Below are 25,311 nucleotides of genomic sequence, written 5' to 3'. Positions count from 1 at the left end.
GATATCAAGATGACGTTAAAGTCAAAGAACTCTGCGAGAACCAAGTCATAAAAACTCACACAGAAGAACACATCCTACTGAGCAAGGACAATAAAACACAAATCTCACATCTCCTAAAACTCACAAACATATGCCCCTTCTACTCCTCCTTCCCCTTCAGCTCAGAATCACTTCAAACACACCCAAGAGCCACATGCATCAAAATATCATGTCTGATGTATACAAATAATGTGACTAGGTATAATGTTTGGTTTCATTTAAAATGTCTCAGTGTGACTGGTATATGGTCTCTTTCCCATGTTGATAAATCTATTGGTAACAAAGTTATAAGGTCTTTGCCAAATGCTGTACAATTCTGGAGGTCTGTCCCCATCCCTGCCTGTATGTTAATGAGGTATGTCCCCAGAACTTCCAAACCTAACCACTCCCAAAATTCCCTTTGTTCATGGTTTGGGTATTTAAGGAAATGTAACACATTGTTCATTTCTTCTCTGTAGTCAGACGATCCAACACAGTTTACTCTGTGTAGTTTATATCAGGTAATTGCAATTTTAAATTCTTATGTTTTGATAAAATGTCTAAATCTGAGTTTATTCTGATTTACTCTGAAACTATTGTCTTTAGTAGATTACGTTAAGTCCTTGTTTCCGCAAATCTTCGACCAGGTTAGCAGCAGACTAAAGCCAGTTTTGAGTGGAGCATGGGGCACACCTGAGACTTTATAGCTCCCACTAACTAATTGGCATTATTTCAAGTGTACTTAGCGTGTACAGGCTCGATAGGGAATTCCTGTTTAGTGTCAAACAAGCCTAAATAGGGTGAAGTCTAAACCTCTGGTTATTGTAATATTTTCTAGCTAAGTGTACATAGGAAACTATGGTATGATCATATAAAACTATTTTAACTTGGGTATGTTGGTCTCTGTTTGTAAATTTAGTGGTCATGACCTCTGGGTAGAAATGTTACTCTAATTAAGTGTTTACTATCTAAGGGGACTAAACAAAATACTTTTAGATAAAAGGGAAAGCAGGAGCAGCCATCTAATTAGTATTTAGTCAATTACTGTTTTAATGACCAATACTGACATATTTGTGACCGTGAGATCTGCGTTCACGGCCGGCACGAGACTCTCTAAGTGATAGGAATCCGAATAAACTAGTACAATATAAAATAGAGTTAAATACGACGATTAAATTTTAAATCAAATATAATAATAATAACTAAGATTAGAACATTAATATATCCTTAGAAACTTATAATTGGAGTCAGATAAAATAAACGAGGATCTTAAAATGAATAATATAGTTATTTTACTGGAACAAAATAACTTAAACTGAACGTGCACAACAAGACAGAACGTGCAGGAGACCTTCATCCACGCTGTTGGAAGCCGCCATTGGACCAATAGGTGGATCCCCCTTACAGTGTACTAACCTTTTAAACTGTGCATATTTTAAAGCATGCACACGTTTTCTTCTCTTTGTTACATGGATTATTGCATTGGTCTCAAAGCACCGCTTATCAAGAACAACAATTACAACAAACAATTGCGGTAAGTCGTGGCACCCACTCATATTATTGCTACCTGCATTACATGCCACATGTTTACTATAGCTTCTTCCATCAGCAGTGAAGAATTCACATGTGATAAATGTCAGGAATTAGTCAGGCTGACAGAGAAGGTTAATGAGTTAGAGACCCGTGTCCAAATGCTAGTGTAGGTCAGTGAGAAAGAGAAGTCTGTAGATACTATTTCAGATGCGGGTAGAACATCGACACACACACTTTGGTTCCTGCTGAAGAGCCTCAGCAGCAGGGCGTTTGGGTGACATCTCGATGGCATACTCTCTCAGCAAAGTGACACCACTCTCCCATTCTTGTTAGGGTTTCCAATTAATTATCCCCACTTAGTGGTGCATCTACTGAGAATCATGTTGAAAGAGCCTTGGTCATAGGTGATTCTATTGTAAGGAATGTGGAAATAGAGACTCCAGCCACCATCATTAAATGCCTTTTGGGCAACAGAGCATCTGACATCAGATCAAATTTACAAGTGCTGGTCATCGTGGTGATGAGGTTTATAGTAGATTAGTGTCACTGAATGGCTGGATGTCTGAGTGGTGTTCGGAGAATAGCATAGGATTTATAGACAGTTGGAAGAGTTTTTGGGTTAGACCTGACCTGCTAAAGAGAGACAGACTCCATCCCTCCAGGGAAGGTACCGCTCTCCTCTCTAGTAATTTAGCTCATAGTCTTAAATAGTGATAGTATTTGACTAACTGGTGCACAGGTCATGAAGCAGGCAAACTGGCTAATCCAAATGTCTTCTAGCTGCCTTGAGACTTCTCACAGGTCACATAAACTACAACACAGAGAGACTGTATTACCTAGATATCATATAGAGACTGTGTCTGTTCTCAGAACTACCAAACTCAAACCCCTCACTAAATCATTTAGAAAAAAGTTTATTATGGTCAAACCTTTAAAATAAAATAAAATTGAAGATGAACAACACATAAATATAGGGCTAATAAACATTAGATCTCTTTCAACCAAAGCACTAAATGGAAATTATTATTATCATTATTATTATCATATTATTAAATTAATAATTATTATCTCTGTTTGACTGAAGCCTGGCTTAAACCGGATGACTATATTAGTTTACATGAATCTAATCCCCCAGATTATTGTTATAAAAATGAGCCTCGTCTGAAGGGTCGAGGAGGAGGTGTTGCTACAATTTAAAGTGACGTTTTTGGTGTTACTCAGAGGACAGGATATAAGTTTAAATCTTTAGAACTAACAATGCTTAATGTAACACGGTCAGATATGAATAAAAAATCTCTGTAGTCTGCTACAGTATATAGATCACCTGGGCCTTATTCTGATTACCTCTGTGAATTTGCATATTTTCTATCAGATCTAGTAGTTACAGTAGATAGAGCTTTAATTGATGATGACTTCAACATTCACATAGTTAATGAAATGACATTTTGGGATTAGCATTTATCTAAATTCTCAGCTCGCTTGGAGTCCGATAAAATGTGACAGGATCAATTAATCGCTATAATCATATGCTAGATATAATTCTGTCATATGGAGCTGATGTTGATACTGTAGGAATACGACCGCAGAGTGATGACATCTCAGATCATTACCTCGTTTCTTGTATGCTGTGATCAGCTAATGATACTCAGTCTTCACCACACTATCATTCAGGTAGAACAATTATTTCTACCACTAAAGATAGCTTCACTAATAATCTTCCAGATATATCTTATATACTTAGTAAGCCCCAAAGTCTAGAAGAACTTGATGAAATAACAGAAAATATAAGTTAAGTCTTCTGTAGCACTCTTGATAATGTTGCCCCCCTTCGATTAAAGAAAATTTAAGAAAAAAGCCCCGCACCATGGTACAATGATCACACTCATGCTCTCAAGGGAGCAGCTCAGACAATGGAGCACAAGTGGAAGAATACAAAATTAGAGGTATTTCACGGTGCATGGAAGGATAGTGTCTGTAGCTACAGACAGGCACTAAAAGCTGCCAGGTCAGGATATTTTAGCAAACTTATAGAAAATAACCACAATTATCCTAGGTGTTTATTCAGTACTGTGGCTAAATTGGTTAGGAATAAAGGAAAATAGAGCTCATAATTTTCCACACGTGCAATTTCAATTCTTCGCTGTCGTAGGTCATGAAGAGATAACAAAACTTTATGTTCATTTCTACAGAGAAATATATGAACAATTTCAGTCAGGATTTAGGCCTCACCACATTACAGAGCCTTTCTATTTCTTCGAAACCCGATAAAATTTTACAATTCTCAAAATGAGCAGAGTGTCAAAGAAAATCAAAGAAATCAAAGATTGGATGGCCAGAAATTTCCTTCTACTCATTTACAACAAAACAGAGATACTAGTTATTTAACCAATAACCGCTAAAATACCATTTGACTCTTGATGGATGTACTGCTACATTGTCTTCAACAGCGAAGATCTTAGGTATTATATCTGATACAATATGTTATTTGAAAATCAAATAAATATTTGCTAAGTTACGACATGCTCTCTGTTACTTATGCCGAAAAACTAGTTGAACACAGTTGAAGGTAATTCCCTTAGTAACCACGACCTGATCATCAGATTGCTGAGACTCCTCTACAAGGAGTGTGGCATCCTCGTGGGCACTGGCCAATGGCACCTCTCTTGCAGACATCTGCAGAGCAGCTGGCTGGGCAACACCCAATACCTTTGTGAGATTTTACAATTTCTGGGTTGAGCCGGTTTCATCCCGTGTTCTTTCAGGTATGAACAGGTAGAGTTTGGTAATACGGAACAGCTGGCTGGGTGTACCCCTCCCCTGAGGCGAAAACGTGCGCTTTTACCCCCAGTCAAGTTCACGAAGTCATGGACCCTGGATGTTCTTCCTCCCTAGCCCATTGGCTCACGAATTCGGTGGAGGAGTTTGCAGCCAGTACCCACTACAGGTACTAATATGTCCTGTACTGTACCAGGTGCCGATTACTCTGGTAACCCCCTATGATATATTTTCTGCGGTACGGTCTCCCTGTCGGCAGACCCACATCTCCCTTGGGCAAAGCTCTCTCTGCCCCTGGTCACTGTGTTTGTAGAGCTCCTCCCCTACTGTAGGACCTACCACCACACCTCTTCCATGTGCAGCTGGTGAGCCCATGTGTTATATAGCCCCATGTTGACCACCCCTTTTGGGCAAGATGTGGTCTCCACTTGGTCTTTTCCCCTGAAAGAATAGAAAAGGAAAAGAACACCTTCCCCGATGCATATACATAATAGCGTATATGAAAAACCTGACTGAGAGTGGGCATTCCTCATCCTTTTATACCTGTATGTCTGGGGGAGTGGCATGCAAATTCCACTCACCAATTCCCATTGTCCTTTTCTCAAAGATTTGAAGGTGTTTTGGGGCTCCCAAGAGCAACCCCTAGTGTCACTACATCGACACAACTTCTCGTTCTCTCCATCAGGGAACGGAGGGTACAATAGTTGGCTACCTGTTAATTTCGTATTCATTATAAAATTGTTAACTACAAAGTTAATTAAATCTTTGAATGGTCTAGCTCCACATTACTTAAGTGACCTTCTACCATGCTATACTCCATCACGCTAATTACGATCCCACTCTGGCCTGTTAATAATTACTAGACTTTCAAAATCCACAAAAGGAGGTAGATCCTTTTCATATTTGGCTCCTAAACTATGGAATAGTCTCCCTAACACTGTTTACGATCCAGACACACTCACTGAGTTTGAGTCTAGACTAAAGACTCATCTATTTAGCCAGGCATACACCAAATGTATTCTTCATCACACAATTATGCTGCTTTAATTAGGTCTGCCGAAACCTGAAAAAAGTATCATGATGTGAGAATCACAATGCTTTTTTCACAATTCTGAAGAATAAATGCTTATTTCAGTGATTTACTAAACCTGGACATAAGGGTACTAAACAATGTAACTAGTAATTTACTAGAGGTTCTGACAAAAAGTTATTTGCTTCAATCTATGCCAAAATGCTATATTTTTACTCTTAAAAAAAAAATCTAAAATAAAAAAATAAATAAAATTTAATGGCATCTAAGCTAATATTATTCTATTTATAGGACTCCAATCCCGAGGTCACCAGAACCGGCCGGATCCAGCTCCATTCCTGCTTGGTATTGGACTCCACTGCTATGTACCTCTGAGTGATGATGAATAAATGCAGCCTGTGCCAGCCAGACATCACTTCAATCTATTACGATGGACCTCAGAGGATGAACTGATGCCAACTCCAACCATAAGAAATGGGATACTTCATATGCTATTGCCTGAACCTTCGATTTAGGATAGACCTCACCAAAATTACCAGCCGGTTGAACTGTGAAGCACCTCATTGATCTCGGCCTGCATCACCATGGTCTAAATGATGAGCTACACCCTTAAAATGGAATACATAGGCTATCAATAAATTTACAACAAAAGCCTTCATCAGCCAACTAACAAAGGTCAATGCATCTATATGAACTTCTGCAGTTAATCCAGGATGATCTACAAAGACATTAGTCATTAATCTTACAGTCCTTACAAAATCTTTGTTTAAACACTGGCCCTTAACACTTACTTATTTTAATAATTTTACACCATGACTTGCACTGCACATAAATAATAATTTTGGCATTATATTCATGCTGTTAGCCAGAGGGGAACTGGCTTCCACAGCTAGCCTGGTTTTACCCAAGGTTATTTTTCTCCATTAACCAACATCTTATGGAGTTTTGTGTTCCTTGCCACAGTCGCCTTTGGCTTGGTCACTGGGTTTCTAAATACACACTTCATAATCGTATTTAATCAAACTACACAATTATGGCTGTAAGACTTAATAGATATTATGGCTTCATTTTCTGTTAATGTATGATTTTCTGTAAATATGCTTTGAAACAATGTATGTTGTGAAAGGCGCTATACAAATAAAAATGACTTGACTTGACTATGATTTTAGTCACAGACACCTGGCCCATTGATCTCTTCCACCTGAGAGAGAGCCCCTCCCTTGTACTACATTGAAAAAGCAGTCCTTGTCCCAATCTCACCATTGCATTTATTTTCTATCAAACTGCCTAGAGGAGTAAAAATGCATCCCATTATTTCACACATTCATTCAGTATGGACAAAGATTTCCTGTATGTAAAATTTTGATACTTTCCTAAATATTTCCTCAAGCATATGGCTGAACCCCAAATTGTGTATTAACAAGTCCCCTGTTTTCTGGAAAGAATGGATTGAGAGGTGTGTTGCTACACTTGGTGACCTTTATGAAAATGGAGCTTGAGATTGTTTGAAAATATAACAAAGCAATTTAGAATTCTAGGTCTCAATTTATCAGGTATTTACAGTTATGCCATCTACTTTGTACTATTTTTGGGGGGTAGTACACTGCCCCCTAAAATTGCAGACTCCCTCTGTATGGTGGTTTGGTTCCCTCCAGCCTTTGGAAAGGGGCATGAAGCATCAGTTTATTATTCCTCTATGATTCAGAGGATGGGGAGTGCAAAGAGCCTATGCTCTTTTTTGCACTAAGATTCAAGAATTCTGAGTCCAGAATTGTATCTATAAGGATGTAGATACTCAACTTTCATTCTGCCCCAGACTATGTATATTAGGTGATGGGGCGACTATTAAACAGGTGACAAATATACAAAAAGCTGTGTCAAAACTAGTGTAATGATTCAATTGGAAGTCAACTCATTTCACGAGCGGTTTCAGTCCTTTCTGAAAGGCTCTCATTGAGGACCATGTGGAGAGAAACTGTGTTGACTTTTATATTTAGATTTTCTGAAATATTTTTTTGATTGATTGTTTGTTTGTTTATATGTGTGCATTGTGTAATTTAAGCTTTGACCATGGGGATGCTTGTTGAGGGACAGGGTGAGGTTGGGGAGGGGGATTGAGAAATAGTGGGGGTTAAAGATTATTCTGTGTGTATATATATATATATATATATATACTGTTTATTCTGTTTTCTTTGAATACAAGAAAATTGTTAATATCAAAAAGCACTGTTTATTCTGTTCTTTATGTAATTACTGGCTCTTCAATAATTCCTTTACATTTTTTTTACAAGAGGAACACTGAAGGCCTGTTTTAATTTACTATATATTGTTAATATTTATTTATTTTTTTATTTTTTTTACTTTTGTAAAATAACAGTGTTTTATTGAATATTTACTTACATGTGCTACACCAAGTTAACAGAGAACTGTTAATGAAGCTTTTTTTGTATTATTTACTTTTAACTTAGCATGTGAGAAACAGGCTAAATCATTTAATTTATTTTGTACACACATTTTTAACAGTTTTTTTTTTTTTTTTTTTTGCAATAGTAACAGTGTGCTGTTTGGTTTATAATGTATTTGTTGCACCTCATGGATTTGGGACCTTTTACATTTATTTATTTGATTTACAAATGTATTGCATTTTGGCATAGATTGAAGCAAATAACCTTTTGTCAGAACCTCTAGTAAATTACTAGTTACATTGTTTAGTACCCTTATGTCCAGGTTTAGTAAATCACTGAAATAAGCATTTATTCTTCAGAATTGTGAAAAAAGCATTGTGATTCTCAATTTATCCAGTTATGCAGCTCTAATTTCTAATGTCTGTTTACTGCAATACTTGATACTGCTAGCATTTCAAAAAATATATTTTTGAAAGCATCAACTTTAGTGATACCACTTAAATATTTAAACACTGTATATTCTTAGTAATGTTTTGTTTAATTAATAAGGAGATTCATTGTAACAAATTCTTACAAGGAACATCTGTAGTCCTCCTGCAGTGTTATCTCTTAAAAATGTGAATCATATTAACCCTCAACTAAAACCACAAGAACATGTCAAAGACTTCCTTTCTCAAAGTGCTTTCTGGGGAAACTGTTTCCAGTCTATTTTTGTCTTTCCTCTGAGACAAGCACCCGTGAACCTTGATAAGGGGTCATCACCATCAGTAATGGCTAAAATGACTTTTTTTGTCTTTGGCAGATTAAGCACACAGTGTATACATAAGATTGTAGCTTACTCTGCAAACACACAACTGGCTTTTGGCAGTTACCAGCTCCGAAATGCAAATTTTATTGCACAAAGTTTGCTCTTTCATAGGGAGTTCTAGTTATCAGCATTTTCACAGCGAGAGCATCAGAAATGTCAGCATTGCTGTTGTTGGATGTGTCCGTTGTAGGAGTTAAGAGTCACACATAACATCGCTGGTCATTGCTCATAGTCTGTATCTGCTGTTGTCTATTTCTTGACCTCAGTGAAAGTGTAGTTCAGTTCATCTTCTGTGAGTCATTGGCTAAATCCACAGAACTGTTCTGCACATGGTGAACATGGCTACATCACATTTAGTAAACTATTACAACACACTAAAAAAGTATTCTTTGCTGATGATGAGCAAGTAGCCTACGTAGAGTAGGAGAGTATGCCAGTATTATTACATTATAATAGTGGCATATTTACGTTAGGGTGCAACTACTGGCATTTAGCTAAATTAATTACTTATGAAACGATTTCCAATCGAAAGTGAGCATCCCTATGCCCTACTCACTACGAAGGCCAGAGCCCATGAAGTGGAGACTCTGGAAGGAGCAGGACACTCACGTTTGGAACACCCTTGATGAAGGGAGTAATGAAAGACATGTGTCACTTCCTCTTTACCATGACGGCCAAGTGCAGCATCCATCACCCACATTTTGCCATTTGTGTCTAATTTTAAATTGGGTACTCTCTCGATGCATGTAATTTTTTAATAATAATAAAAAAATAGCTGTACTACATACTGTAAATGTAGGCTATATATAAAATACATAAATAAACTGCACAAAGTTATTTGGTGCATGAGAGGTCTTAATAATAAGGTAACCTCAGGGTTTAGAACAGAGGAAAAATGGACCACCTTTTTGGATAATGAATGTAAACTGTGGAGGAGACATTTCTGCTAAAAAAGGGATGTAGCACTTGCCCAAGTGCTTGAACATGTACAGTAATATGTTCTCACTGGCAACCAAATATATCAAATATACAATATAACAAAATATGTCACAAGGACATGCCACCCAGTGTCATGTGATCATAAATGGTAAAATTAATTCCTAGAAGTGACCATCATGTGTACCCTTCACTAACGGCCTTGTAGAAGGGCCCTTAATGGAGGGGTTCAGTTGCTCTCTTTCATTTGTAATGGCCCTTTGTGTTATCCTTTTCCCGCAGTGCCCTTCAATGGAATACAAATGTTGTTTGGAATTCACCCAAAATGATTTAAATATGTGCATATATTTTAAAACTGCTGTGGCGGTCTTGCATTTGTCGCTGTTTTTAAACTATTGAAAAAGCGAATAGATCTGTCTCAAACCAAAAACCATTTGCTCCTCATGCCACAGAGCAAAGAGGTGAGAACGTTGTGGCCACGGTCCCGCCCATGTCCTTGACCACTGCTGGAATCGCACCTGACCTGGTGGCAGATGGGCTAGGATGCGGGGCCGCCTTCTACTCACACACCGTGGCCTCTGGGAAGACAGGCCATATGGAGGGTAGCGCGTGTGGCTGTCAGACACAGCACATGTCTTGGATCATCCTATGGACACTACCCCTGTCTACACTTAGCCAATTCACTTTGAAGGTGCCAGATAATCCTTTATTTTGGATACTTTCCCTTTGGACACTTTATTCTCCCCTTTTAGACATTTTCTATGTATTATCATTCCCAATAAATGCCTCTTCAAGGCTTGATGCCACACCCACTGTGTCAGTCTCTTGCTCGCCCCACCACATTTGATAGAGAAATCAAGTTTGTTACAGTCAGCATGGAAATCTGTTGGTCTAAGGGAAATTTAGCTTGCAAGTGCTCAATTGCAGACACAAAATGTATTGACTAACTGTTTTATTGGATACTTTAACACCAGAACTGTGTACTGGTTGGCGCTGCACTGTCTCTTACTGTGCCTATTGTCCAGTTTTAGCTATTATTGTACCGTGTTGTACTGTTTTCACTTGTTTGCACATGCACTTTATGTTGAAATGTGTAGGTCGTATTTAGTTCTGTGTAGTCTCATGTAGTTCTGTGTTTTATGTTGTTTTATGAAGCACCATGGTCCTGGAGGAACGTTGTTTCATTTCACTGTGTACTGTACTAGCTGTATATGGTTGATATGACAATAAAAGCCACTTGACTTGACTTGAAGTCTTAAACAAGTCATTAGTGCTCTAGTGCTCTCTTTGCAAAATGTATATTTTCTAAGAAGATTTTCACCCTCGGAATTTGCACTCAGCTAGAAGATTATCATATTCAATAGATTTCATTTTCTTTTTTCTTTTTACTGTAGATCCCAGGAGATTTCTTAGATATAATAAATTAACTCCTAATGAGACTCTCAAGTGTTTGTTCTTTGAGATAAAGGAGGGGGTTTCACTGCCATGCAGATGTTTTCCAATTGAGCTGGGAAACAGATCCTCTTTGTTTGAGTCTCAATGATCCAATAAGACCAACTGAGCATTTTTATTACCTGCTCTCAATTCTTCACAGATGCTTCATTCTGTCTGGAAATTAGCCATGCATGTCACCTCTGACCTCAGCATGAGAAATATTTCAATATCTATAATATAATAGATTTATATAATAGAATAGAATATTTGAGACACAGATTGCATGTCTATGGTGAGAAACATGGCCTATTTCCATGTGTTGCTCTAAGCTTTGGTATGTGTCTGCATACTTGGTGTGAAATAGATATGGCTCTAGTATTCCCTCCACATGAGAGGGGTGTGGAGTGTTGTGTCAGTCTTTAAGGCATGTGACCAGTGATGAATGCTCTGTCAGTGTAATTACAGCCCTGAAGTCACACAGCTCCAGCTCTAATCCAAGATTTTTATTCCCATTTTCAATGCAGATCACTGTATAGTACTCCAATTAGCCTTGCATAGCCATTTGACTAACAGTTAATATCTGGTCCATCAGCTTATTTTGGCCAAGAACTGCACACTTAGACAGTTCATCAGAATGGGTTTATCTGAAACACCTGACACCACAATAACAGACTGGCATGAAAAAAATAATTGCACAGCAGTGTGTGCCCAAAACTGGCTGTACAGAAAATAATGAAAAAACACAAAAGTGTGCTTGTTATACAGTTAAACCTTATATTTACACTCTAGAGGCTCAGATTAAAAACATATAGACTATAACAATGTGTCACAGTTTATATTTCAGGTGTCACTATGATAATAATCATACTTAGTGTATATCTAGAGGATTGAACAAATTATCTTAAAAACATTTTCCTGGTTTGGTGAACAAAGACACACAATGAACCCTTGCAATTGGCATTAATGCTCATAAAGTGGCACAAGATGCCAAAATGATCTCACTGTTTCTGCATTGTTCATATCTGTTTGTTCTCAATGTACTTTTTCAAAACATTAACCAAATTTGACCATAATTGCTGTAATAGTTGACAGCAATCTGGTTTGCACTGAGTCTGTCACAGTGTCCCATTCTTGCGTTCCATCTGCGCTATTTTTATTGTCGCTCTATGTACATGTGCATGCCTCAGATGAACACATTTGGAGCCTCTTACTAGTATTCAGAATTTATGTATGCGTCAGGGCACATGACTGATAATTGCATACATTTTTTAAAGTGTTATTTTTTTAACACTTTTTAACTAATCTTTGCACTAAATTAACATTAAATAGACAGCCCAAATTCGAATGCGCAAAAATGTATGTACATTATGAAAAAATGCACCTACAAATCACCTATGTTATTTTGCAGGGAGGTGATAATTAACAAGAGATTAGTGTTGAATAATGTAATCTTTCACAATTCAACAAGAAATTACATAATTTCCTCTGGAGTACAATGTAATTAGGCCTCTGCCCCATTTCCCTCTCCCTCAACAGGCATTATGTTTCAGGTACATTAGCACAGTACTCAACTTCTAAAAGAAAGCATATAAATGTCACCCTGTAAAAAAGAAACAGTCATCCATTTCCCCACAGCTTTTATGTAAAAGCTTGCAGCATCATTCACTGGAGGATGTAAGAGTCCATTTTAGTGGCACATTTGCTCACATCTGGAGAGCATATTAGTTTTACTTCTCTGTAGCACACAGGGGAGTGCATACTTACTGCACCAGTGCTCAGTACTGGAATGTGCTTGTGAAACTGTCAAAGTGAGCCTAGATATTTGAACATTCACTGAAGAACCTGAAGAACCAACATATGTGGCCATATATCCTTCTGTGGGCTTCTATAACCATGTAAAGTGAATAAGAATTAGATCAATTGTAAAGACGATTATAAAGTTTGTGTCCTGAACTATGGTGGATTACTTTTTCTAGTTTATGGCAACTTTAAAATATCTGACTTTGTTTTAACACTGTATGATTCTGGTATATTTATTTTTCATTGGCTCAAATTTTCAACTTTCTGAAGAAAATGTAGAGTAAAAACTGAATCCTAGAGAGAATATGCAACCTCAGAATCGCACTCATAAATTATTATGTGAATGCTATTACTTCCTGGTTTTCATGGGACCAGAACCCTTATTTATGAGGCTGCTTGCACAACATGCTATGAGTAGCTCCACAGGAAAAGATAAAACGTTTTTAATGATACAATTAATTGGGAGTCGCGTGGCACCATGCGGGGGTCAGATGTGTGAACGGCGAGCTCAGTGCATTTTGCTAGTTTTTAATAATTTTTGTTTCTTAAGTAAACATCTACCAATTAAAATGTCTCAAACAGATTAAAGATTGTTTTAAACAGAAATATAGGGGCAAAGAATGGCTAATATTTATGCACCCAATGCTGATGATCAGGGCTTTTTTATAGATCTTGAAGGGATGTTGCAAACCGCTGGCACCCCTCATGATATAATATCGGGAGGAGACTTACATTTATTGATGGACTCAGATCCTTGATCATATTGAAGCAAAAGTGTGTAAGCCACCTAGAGCAACATTGACGCTTCTCAGGATGTGTATTTGGAAACATCTTAGTCTCAGATCACGCCCAGATTAATTTAGAGGTGTTGCCACATATAGAGCAAAATAAATCATATAGTTGGCACTTTAATGTATCCCTTTTGCAAAATCCTGATTTCCGACTAATGTTAAAGGGTGAAATCAATGTTTATATGGAGACCAACTTGTCCTCAGTATCCTCTGTGAGAGTGGCTTGGGAGGCACTTAAGGTGGTTCTTAGGGGCCGGATCATACATTATGCCTCATTCATCAAAAAATCCAAACCATGAGAACTCGTGGAGATGAAAGGGAATATTTAAAGTAGATATAGTTATTTTTTTTAGCTGGACTGAAAACAGACCTTTTCTATGTAGATTGTGCACCGATTTTGCACTGATATAACTATGCAAAGGTACTCAGAATGCAGCTTTTTTAAACAAATATTTTTTATCAAATAATATTTCACATTATTATTATATATTGTCAACAAATTCTAGAAATGAACATTGAGAAAATAAAGAATAAATAAAAATACAATAAATAGATTAAAAAAACATTCATTCAAAACCTAGCGGGCTCTGCTGGACAAACTACGTAATGACATCAATTCTAAAGCATTGTTTTCTGCATTATATGCACATATATGCCAATACTGATATATCGGTGAAAGTGTAATATCGGCTGACTGATATATCGGTGGGGCACTAATTAAAAGTGCAGAGGCAGAGCTGAAGTGCCGAATTTCACCTGATGGCCTAAGAGAATTGACACCTTTTAAATACAGATATAATACTATTGTGTCATGGAAGGAGGAGTTTAGGCAATTTAAGGCAAGACAGTCGTACTCTGAGTTGGGGGGAAAAGCAGGGATCTTTTGGCTAGATATATAAAGCAGAGAGTTTTTTTCTACCATTCCCACAGTGAAATCTGCTGGAGGTGAACTTTTTACCTCAGCCATTCATATTAATAATGGTTTTAAAGAATTCTATCTTGATCTCTATAGTTTCACATCTTCGTCTGCTGATGAAGGTATTAGAAACTTGTGGAAACTTTAGAACTCCCTAAACTGATGACTGAGCAAAAGGTTCCGCCAACCATGACACAAGTCCGGATCAGTCTGATTCTTATAAAGGTAAAAGACCCAAGCGAGTGTAAGAGTTACCCTCCAATTTCCTTGATCCAACTAGATGTTAAAATATTGTCCGAAATTTTGGCTAATCGATTAAGTAAAATATATATATAGATCAGTTGGGGTTTTATTCGGGGCAGCAGCTCTTCTGATAACATTATATATCCGAAGCTTTGGCTCTGACAGCGTACAGCCCAGTAACAGCTTTCCAGCCGGGCACCTTCCAGTGGCCCAAACAAGGCATTAATATTTTGGGTATTTTATTCCCAGCAAATTTGTTTGATTTAGTTAGAGTTAATTTTGACCCTTTAATAAAAAGGTTTTTGAGCGATGTGTGCAGGTGGGCTTCATTACAGTTATCGATGAATGTGAAGGTTAATGTTATTACAATGAATTGTATTCCAAAATTCAACTACCTGCTACAGTCACTCCCTATAGATATCCCCTCTCTTATTTCAAGCAATTTGATAGCATAGCGGAGTCTTTCATTTGGAATGGTAAGTGTCCCAGATTACATTTCAATAAGCTGCATAGTCCGATTGACAATGGTGGGCTAGGCCTTATTATTATGCCTTCGGTCTCAGACATTTGGCTCATTGGTTGCATTCACCTGAAATAGCCCCTCCCTGGTTTATATTGAACAGGAATTTCTTGCAAAGCCTTTCTATCAATATAACCGGAGAAGTTAAATTACACTCTGTTATCTCGCATTTGCACTCGGTATGGACAAAAGTGTCCAGAGTGTTTAATTTGGATATTTATCTAAATGTTGCCTCGTGCTTATGGCTGAACCCCAAATAAGTCCCCTTTTTGCTGGTCAGAGTGGATTGTCAGGGGGGTTACTACACTCAGTGACCTATATGAGAGTAATGTGTTGGGATCCTTTGAAAATTTGGTTCAAATTTTTGGGATCCCTAGATCTCAGTTTTTAGGTATTTATGCACCACTTGCTCTGTACTATTTTTGAGAATAGCATGCACCCACCTAAAATGGCAGATACTTTGGGAGTGGTGATTACTGCTTTGGAAATGGTCATGAGGCATCAGTGTATTACTCCCTGCTAATTCAGAGTTTGAGGGACGAAGGAACTTCTCTTAATTATGGGAGAAATATTTAAACTTGGAATTGGAGGAGGGAGAGTGGGCTAGGATTCTAAAAAACGTTAAGTCAGCACCTAGAAACGCAAGGGTGTGCCTTATGCAATTCAAGTTTTTACATTGTTTCAATTGGACCCCCTCTAGATTGTATTGGTTTGGTCATAAAGAAACACCCATCTGCGGATGGAGCGCCCTCATTTCAGGAGTGATGCTCAGAGATGGGAAGGGTGGCGGCCTTTGAAGAAGGGTCATTTAGAAGAATTGGGAAGTTTAACTTGCTGGTGGAGAAATGGGGCGGATACATGTTATTTATGGATGTGTGATTATTATTATTATATTTTTTTATTTGTTTATTTATTTATTTATTTTATTGTGTATGTTAGTGTGTGTGTGTGTGTGTGTGTGTGTGTGTGTGAGAGAGAGTGTGTTTATATCATTTACGACCACTGGGATGTTGTTGGGGGCCAGGGTGGGATTGGGGATTGGGAGGGGACAGGGTAATAGTGGGGATTAATGTTGACTCTGTTTAAATATATATTGTTTTTCTATGTTCAAATATGTGAATCAATAAATATTGTTAATCTGAAAAATTATAGAATCAATTGTGCACATTCAATTCATATCAAACTTTATTGGCAAGTGAAACTTAAAGGGATAATTCACCCAAAAAGGAAAATTCTCTTATTATTTACTCACCCTCGTGATATCCCAGGTGTGTATGACCTTCTTTCTTCACCAGAACACAATTTAAGAAAAATAGAAAAATATCTTAGCTCAGTAGGTCCTTAAAATGCAAGTGAATGGAGATTTCTCTTTTGAAGCTCCAAAAATCACAGACGCAAGGTTTTCGGACACTGCATTAATCGCATAAAAAAATGTACACATTAAAAATAAAATATTAATTACCATGTTATATTTCCCAGCCCTATTTTAATTGATGAAACAAAGTCAGATGGTGTTTGTCAGCAACTGAAACATTCATTAGCAACATGTTGACTTCCTGTATGATCATGTTGCATTTAAATAATTCTAGTGTAATCAATGTCAGTTGTGTAAAATGTTATTTCTATAATCTATAATTCTTATAATTTCTATAATCTTTTTAGGAAAAACGGAAAAGACAAACTGAGATAGAGGACAAAAGACGAGAGCTCGATGAACTTGTTCTGCAACTTCAAAATTTCAAGGTAAACTCATCATTTATATTATTTCAGAATTTTTAATCTTGTTGCACTAGTCAAATAGATTGTTAAATGAAATGTGACTATTCAGCTTTCTATAGGTTTTCTACATGTTTACTTGGGTACTAATGCACTAATGCACTTTCACAAAAAGCTTCAATAATATTTTGAAACTGTCGTCTTACAGTTTGATGGTTTTAGAGGGGGTTTAGAGAAAAGTAAGACAACTCAGCACCAGCTTGGCCAGGCTTGGAGTCCAGCTAGACATACTTAACCCTTAAATGCATGTGTGTTTCTGCAAACCTTATTACATACAGTACTTAATCCCAAAAGAGATCATTCTCTTATCATTTATTTTCCCTTATGCCACCTCAAAATCATATGACTTTCTTTCTTCTGTGGAACAAAAATTAAGATACATATTTTATGTAATGTGAATATATTAATACAAAGTCAGTGGGCTCCAATATCTTTAAGCTCGAAAAAAGGATAAAAAGGCAGCATAAAGGTATATGACTCCAGCGGTTTAATCCATGTCTTATGAAGCAATACAATTGGTTTTGGGTGAGAAACGGACCAAAATGTAACTCCCTTTTCACTATAAATCTTGACATCTCCAGTCTCCTAGATCATAACTGAGCCAAGACCTTTATACTGAAATTATTATAGCTCTCTGGTTTACTTATGGTCGACTCTTTTACTGATGGTTCACATATTCCTTTTTTATTTTCACAGTTACGCAATCTTCAGTCACGTTCAGTAACCATGAATCATTGTGAATCACCGTAAGAGCTGTATGAAAACAGAAAAATACAATAAAGAATGAAATAAAACATACAATGTGTACCAATTAATAAACCATTTTCATTAAACACAGTTTCACCGTTTTATAACTAAGTATTTCTACACATCACCACAAGGCAGCAACAGAGACCTTACCATGTAAACAATGCAATGAGTCAACACAATGCATGTACAAACTTTTATAATTTACAAAAAGGTTAATTTACTCAATATGGCACACACATTGTTCTCCACTGCAAACCAGGACTAAAAACTAAATAAACTTAAGAAAAATCTGTGTTTAATAAGTGAAACCTTCCTAAACATTCACAGAGTGCATTTTTAGCGTCTTTCTCCTTCAACCCCGTATCATGCGCGGTAAAGACTGACACATGATGTATTGTGCGTTTCAAAATAAAAGTCCTAAGACTCCAATCTCAATAGACATAAATGAAATAATTAATTACTCAAATTTTGGACACCATTGACTTGCATGTTCAACCCTAAACTCCATCAAAATATATTCATGTGTGTTCTGCAAAAGAAAGAAAGTCATAAGAGTTTAGATGCCATAAGGGTGGTGAGTAAATTATGAGATAATGATCATTCTTGGGTGATCTATTCCTTTAAGATGTAAGATGTGAAAGATTAAAAAATGCATCCCAAGACCTCTGCATTCTGAGTCTTGTTGTTTGATAACACAAGAACATGTCCTGTGTGTACAGTCCATAGAGAGAAAGAAATCTTTGCGGTTTGGTCTTGATGATAATCTCTATTCGCTCTTTGAGGGTCAGATGAACATGACTGACTCTATCTGACTCGACTCTAGTGTGTTATCAGACAGTCAACGGTTTGCCTCATTTAGACAGAAATGCTCTGCCGTGTTATCACACAAATTTTATGGCAGTTAGTTTATACAAATAAAAAAAATTAAAAAATTTGCCTTAGATTGAAGTGAATCATGAAATTTTGTCTGGGACTCAGAAGAGAAGTGGGCTTAAAGGAAGCAAGGCATTTATTCTCAATGATTGAGAAAGATTTGATAATGCTCTTAAACTGACTTTTTTGAGACTTTTGTAAAGACTGCCAAGAGACAATAAGATAACAGTGAACATTTTTGTGAATCCATTTAATGAAGTTGCATGCACCCTTACGAAATTCAAGAGTTCATAGCAAATTTGCTATTGTTGCCAAAGGTTTCCCTGAGGCTCACCACCACCAGCGAAGAGCTGCAAACTTCTGGCAAACATTTGTGGGGAATCAAAAGCTCATTTGCACATGAAAAATAATGAGTTGTAAATTTGCAGCTAGTTTAGATTTTTAAGCAAACAAGTCCTGACCCATCTACTGATTGTGTTCACAAATATCAGGCAATATCTTCACTGTCAGTGTGAATGTGTCCATAAAGAAAAGTAAGTGAAACTTATTCAAAGAGCTGAATTTAAAATAATTGAGGACTTGGCGAAAAAGAGGAGCATATCCAGGAAGAGAGATGTTTATTTAGCAGTGGGTGTAATCATAGTCTTAAGCAAGTTCTCATCGGTAAGTAGGCCTCAGCGATGACTGCAGTGCCTCCGCTTATCTAATCTTGGAGAAACAAATAAGATGTTATGGTCCAAATTAAAAGTGGCCTCCTTTGTAAATATCCCATGGAATCAAAAATTGAGTTTAATGGTTTTTAGCCCATGTGTGTAAGCTTTGATGCTTTAGCATTTTATGCTAATATACACTCTGAAGTCGACAAAATTAACTTTTAGAAGATTCACGGTTTACAGTCTTTCTCTCCCTGTAGAAAAAAATAAATAATAGCAAGTAGCAATCATCTTTCATGACTGTGACATAAAATAATATCTATTTTCTATCAAAAAGAGATAAGCCCTTTGATATGCCCTCCCTTACAAAAATTGAGAGTTCAATGCAAACTTGCCACAAATTCACCACAGATAATTATCACATGCAAATGAGCTTTGCGGCAAACTTGCACAAATTGTCCATTGTTGCCAAAGGTTTGCCGGAGGTTCACCACAACTGGTAAAGTGCTGCAAACTTCTGGCTAACATTTGTGGTGAATCACAAGCTTATTTGCATGTGAAAATAATGAGTTGCAAATTTGCATACATTTTTGTGGCTTGTTTAGATTTTTTGTAAGGGCTGCCCCAACTTCCTGTTTTAATAGGAATTATGTCAATACATGAAAAATAAGGTTTTTAATAAAAGTATGACATGTTAGCAAAACATGTACTTATAGCTATACCTTTGGTATTACTGTATCTCTTTTTTATATAATGCTTTACACAAGCAAACTTATGACAATAAATTACAAAAATCGAGAGTTCTAGGAAACTTGCCGCAAATTTGCCACAAATTCAGCACTCATGATTTTAACATTTAAATGAAATTTGCGGCAAATTCTTAATTGTCACCAAAGGTTTACTGCACTACTGGTGAAGAGCTGGATTTGGTCATTCTCATGACAACTCATAATAATTGGTACAGTAATCCAACACTTTACTTAAGCAAGAAAATGTTGACAAATTTGGCTAATCATTCAACATTTATTTATGCAATACAAATGGTGTATGTCAATAACCTGTAATACGCTCCCCTCATCACGTTCCAAACCACAATGATTTCTTTCCTGCGTGGTACGCAACAGTAATTTGCATATTAAAGTCATGAAATGGTTTAGGGTTTGAGTAAGGGGTTAGACTTCATGGTTAGATTTAGGTTTGAGTTAAACTTTTGATAAAATCGTTTTGATAAAATTGTTCCTTGTTTTGTTTATTTTTATTGATGGGAGTAAAAGTCACGTTATTTTTGTATGAGCCAGTTATTACAATTTTTCAGTGTTGTACTATTATTACTACTTGTCATGAGACTTCAGTAAAAATAACAGTAAAACAGTCAAAATAAAATAATAATAAAACTTAAGATTGAAAGATAAACTTGTGCCTACATTAGATTTGTTTATTTTATTTAATTTCATTATCAACCATTTTTATTAATTACCCCCCATTTTTCATACTTTCAGAAAACAAAACTGCACACACGTTTAAAACAAGAGATCCCACTCCACTGCCCTTCTTGCCTAACAAAAAGGCCAAATATCTGCCCAATTTCCCATCAAATAACCCCAGATTGCCCAGCCTTCTATACGAGATCTCCTCAAATGCAGCTACCCTGCCCATCTCCATGCACCACTTTTCAAATGAGGGCACTCCCATCCGACTTCCATCCCCTAAGATTAACCCGTCTACCGATCATAACACTGGCCAGGACCCAATTCTTTATGCACCTATCCCCTATATTAATGACTGCCCCATCACCTAAAATACAGAGTCTGGGGCAAGATGAAATATCATATTTAATTTGGTAAAGAGTTTACTGTAGTACATGACAATTTAAAAGCCAAATGTTAATAAATATAGAAATATATTTACTATGTTAATATATTTATTATTATGCATATATATATATATATATATATATATATATATATATATATATATATATATATATATATATATATATGCATTCTTTTAGTCCAATTAATCGCATTGAATTAACGCGTTAAATCAGTGCGATTAATTTGGCTAAAAATAATGCGTTAAAAAAATTAACGCCATTAATCGCAATGCCCCCGGACCGTAATATGGAAGATTCCTGAGCTTGTAGTACCACCTGTTTACTCCAGAGTGCAGTAAGTGAAACTTCAGCTGCATGGCAATGCGCAGTTTATACAGTGAAGAAAAACACCCTTGAGCAGCAGAATGACACAGACATGCATTATGTTCTTGCATTCAAACCCTTGAGCGCAAATCCGAACTAAGGGATCTCAATATGTGTTTAAAGATTGAGTATTTAACTATATTTAACTTGAAACAGTGAACTAAACATTTTATGTTTATGATGCGATGCACCCGAGACGCTACACAAGCATGTCTGATGCAGGTGTAGATTGACGGGCTCTTAAACAAGCCCTCATAATAAATCTCCAACTGATTGACAAATTCACTTGTGAAATGGATTGCTGTGAACTGTATGCCAATGATTGACTTGTGATCAATAATATGGTAGTAAACAATACATTGTATTCTAAAGCCGCTTTTTGTGTTGTCGTATCAATGATGAACTCTTCTGCTACAAGAATGTAATGCATTTTAATTATCTGAATATGTTTTATTATATATATATATATATATATATATATATATATATATATATATATATATATATATATATATATTTGAAGATAACTATGTATAATTATATATTGATATAAATATGTATAATCTTTATTTATTGAATTATTGTTATATGAGGGTCTTTCTTAGCAAATATTTGAATATGTGATTCATCGGGACACCATGTAATTAATTTGATAAAAATTTTGAATCGATTACTTTTTTTAATCAAATTAAACACATGGTGTCCCGATTAATTCATTGCAGTTAATTGCATTTGATCGCATTTACAAATATTTGCTGAGAAAGCCCCTCATATAACAATAATTCAATATATAATGATGAAATAATTATACATAGTTATCTTTAAATATTTAAAAATGATTATTAAAAAAAAATACATATATTGTTAATATATGTATTATACTGTACAGTATGTTAATATATTTATTGTATGTTAATATGTTTGTCAGTCTCAAACACTGACTGTGTGAATGTAGCCTTCAGGAGACTAGATAGATCAACCTGAATGTGGAAAATGCATTTGTGCTCCTATAGTCTAAAGCCATGAGGGAGAGATGGCTTCTTCAGGGGACACCAGCAGTACCACAAGAGGAAGATGAAGGCCACAGGAAGCAAGTTGAGCAAGATGAATTTCACATCAAAAAACTAGAAGATTGCATTCAGAGGTACGATAATGTGTTTCAGATTAAATTTTTTATTTTTTTAATCAGAATAGCTGGTCGTCAGCATATGTTGGGTTTTGGATGCTGATACCTATGCTTCACTAATATGTTAACCAGTTTATCCAGCAAGACATTCTTGGTCTGGCATAAACCAGCCTGGACCAGCATGGAAATACATGCTGATCTAAGCTTGTCTTGTCAGGATGGTGTATGTTTTCTGAACACTTTTTACTTAATCTTTGAAGGCATTTTGTGAAAGAAGCCGCTGAGTTTATTTTGTCCAACAGCTTCCATTAAACAACTGCTTTCCCAAACATTGGTGTTCATCATTGGGATGTGTTTTTTCTTCTCAGCTTTGCTTTTAATTATGAGATCTTCAAAGCTGCTTTCCTTCCTTCCTCATATGGAATACATTGTGAAACTGATTTGATTTTATGTTGATTGCTCTGGTAGGACTAAATTACAGATATTGCTATATAAAAGCTGGGTGGTTTGTTGGATATTTTTGAAAGGCAACCACACAGCATTGTTGCTTCAAAAAAGTAGGCATTAAGAAAACGTGCTAGAAAACCAGCTACTGTAATTCATCCATTGAAAATCACATATTTGTCAGCAGAATGGCCCATATATGTGACAGTATGAGTAATTGTAAATAAAAATATAACAGTATAAATTGATATATAGTTATTTTTGCTGGATGTTCTGCAAAAATTCTGTATAATCCAGTGTAAATGGAATATTTCACAAATGAAAGGCTCTTTATTTGATTTGATTATTTTCTCAGAAGATACTATTCATATCAAATTAATTGTCAAGGCAACAGACTCTGTATCTGGGGGTTGAGCTAGATTTGCGGACAATGCAGGCCTGCCTATCTCCATCTCGCATTCTGTCATCCCACCGGTGTCTAGCGATGTTGAAAGTGGGGAGTGTTCTCCCTGCGAGAACATTTCACAGGCGATTGTGGCTTCTGCTGTTATTCCCCAGGGCATGTTGTATGTGAGACCTTTTCAGTGCTGAGTGAACTCCATAAGAGACTTCAACCACTGACGCATGCATTTAGTCCCTTCAAAGTGACGCGTGGGTGCTACCGAACACTGTTAACATGGAAACGGACACACCTTCCGTAGGGCATTCCGTAGGGCATTCCGTTGGGACAGGTGTGCTGCCGCAGAGTTATAACGACAGACGCCTCCTCAACGTGTTAGGGTACTGTATACGAGAGCCATTCAGCCTATGGGTTTTGGACGGGCCAGCGGCATTATTGGCACATACATTGTCTGGAGATGTTTATGGTGCTACTGGGATTAAAATATTTCCATCCGGAGTTTCAGGACAGCCATGTCCTTATCTGGTCAGACAACAGAACAGTGGTGTCCTACATCGATAGCCAGGGAGGGTGCGCACTCATGCCATGCTAAAGCTGGCATGGTGCATTCTTCTGTGGGCAAGGGACAATGTGCTGTCTCTACGAGCCGTACATGTCCCGGGACGATTTAATTTGGTGGTGGATCTCCTGTCCAGACAGTGTATGATGCCCTGAGAATGGACTCTGATTGTGATTTAAATCTGGAGGAGAAACGTCACACTGTCCCCTCTGGTTTTCCCTCTCATCCCCGGAAACATTGGGCATCGATGCGTTGGTGCTTCAGTAGCCGACACTGTGCCTTTACGAATTTCCTCTTATCAGTAAGTGGTGCCGTTTTGGCCATCTCAGGTATGGTTTTCAATGCTGGTCTCTCCCCTTGAGGAAGAGTCTTGGGAGATTCAGGTCAGAACAGACCTGTTGTCTCAGGCTCGGGGCAGCATTTGGCACCCTCAACCGGACTTAGGGGACTAAGTTATGGGTATGGCCCCTCAACTGGGCTCTCTATTGAATGATGGTTTATCACCTGCGGTGGTTGATACCATTCTTAATGCTAGACCTCCATCAACCAGGAAGCTTTATATATATAAGTGCCATATTTTTGCTTCTTGATGAACAGTGTGAGGCGAAGATCCAATTCACTGCCCTGTCGTTACAATGTTGGAATTTTCAAGAGCATTTTGGAGCCGTGGTTGCCCCAGCAACTCTTAAAATGTATGTTGCCGCTATAGCGGCTGAGCATGCACTTGTTAATGGAGTCTATTGGTTCGCGTTTTATGCACGGCATATGCAGGATAAGGCCTGTGCGTCCTGTCCGCGTTCCCTTATGGGATTTATCTGTTGTTTGAGAAGTGCTCTCCGTTTGAGCCCTTGGCAACAGTTACTGATGCATTTCTGACTCTTAAAATGGCCCTGCTGGTGGCATTGACATTGTATAAATGGTTGGTGATTCAACAGTCCCTGTCAATCAATCCTTTATTTATTTTGATTTTGCACCAGAGTTTTCAAGGGTGGTGTTAAGACCTCGCTTGGGCTATTTGCCCAAGTTTGTGTCTACATCCTTTTGGTCGCAGACTATCCATTCTCAGTCTTTCTGTCCTCCCCCATTTGAGTTGGAGGAGCATGAAAGATTACATATGCTTGGCCCAGTTAGGGCGCTGCAAGTTTATGTTGACCACACTAGCCAATAGCGTAATTCAGAGCAGTTGTTTGTGTGCTTTGTTGGCCACAACAGAGGTGTTTCAGTGTCCATGCTGAGACTGCCTCATTGGCTCGTTGACGTGCCAAAACGACCAGCTGTATCAGACTGCATGTACCCTTCCCCCAATGCCCCATAAAGTTGTCGG

At 37.2% G+C, this 25,311-nt stretch overlaps 1 protein-coding gene across 1 annotated transcript in view; it reads left to right on the top strand.

Moving 5' to 3' along the window:
• The window catches only part of LOC127635719 (paralemmin-2-like), a 197,628-nt gene that overhangs the window by 69,943 nt on the left and 102,374 nt on the right, over window positions 1-25,311 (top strand). Inside the window, exons 3-4 of the mRNA XM_052115949.1 lie at window positions 16,872-16,952; window positions 22,472-22,602. Coding sequence (XP_051971909.1) covers window positions 16,872-16,952; window positions 22,472-22,602 — 212 coding nt within the window. The remainder of the gene's footprint in view (window positions 1-16,871; window positions 16,953-22,471; window positions 22,603-25,311) is intronic.

Source organism: Xyrauchen texanus, chromosome 43 (assembly GCF_025860055.1).
Source record: "Xyrauchen texanus isolate HMW12.3.18 chromosome 43, RBS_HiC_50CHRs, whole genome shotgun sequence".
In the NCBI taxonomy this organism is placed as follows: Eukaryota; Metazoa; Chordata; class Actinopteri; order Cypriniformes; family Catostomidae; genus Xyrauchen; species Xyrauchen texanus.
The sequence above is the reverse complement of the archived record's forward strand: the minus strand, read 5'-3'. Positions and strand labels throughout refer to the sequence as shown.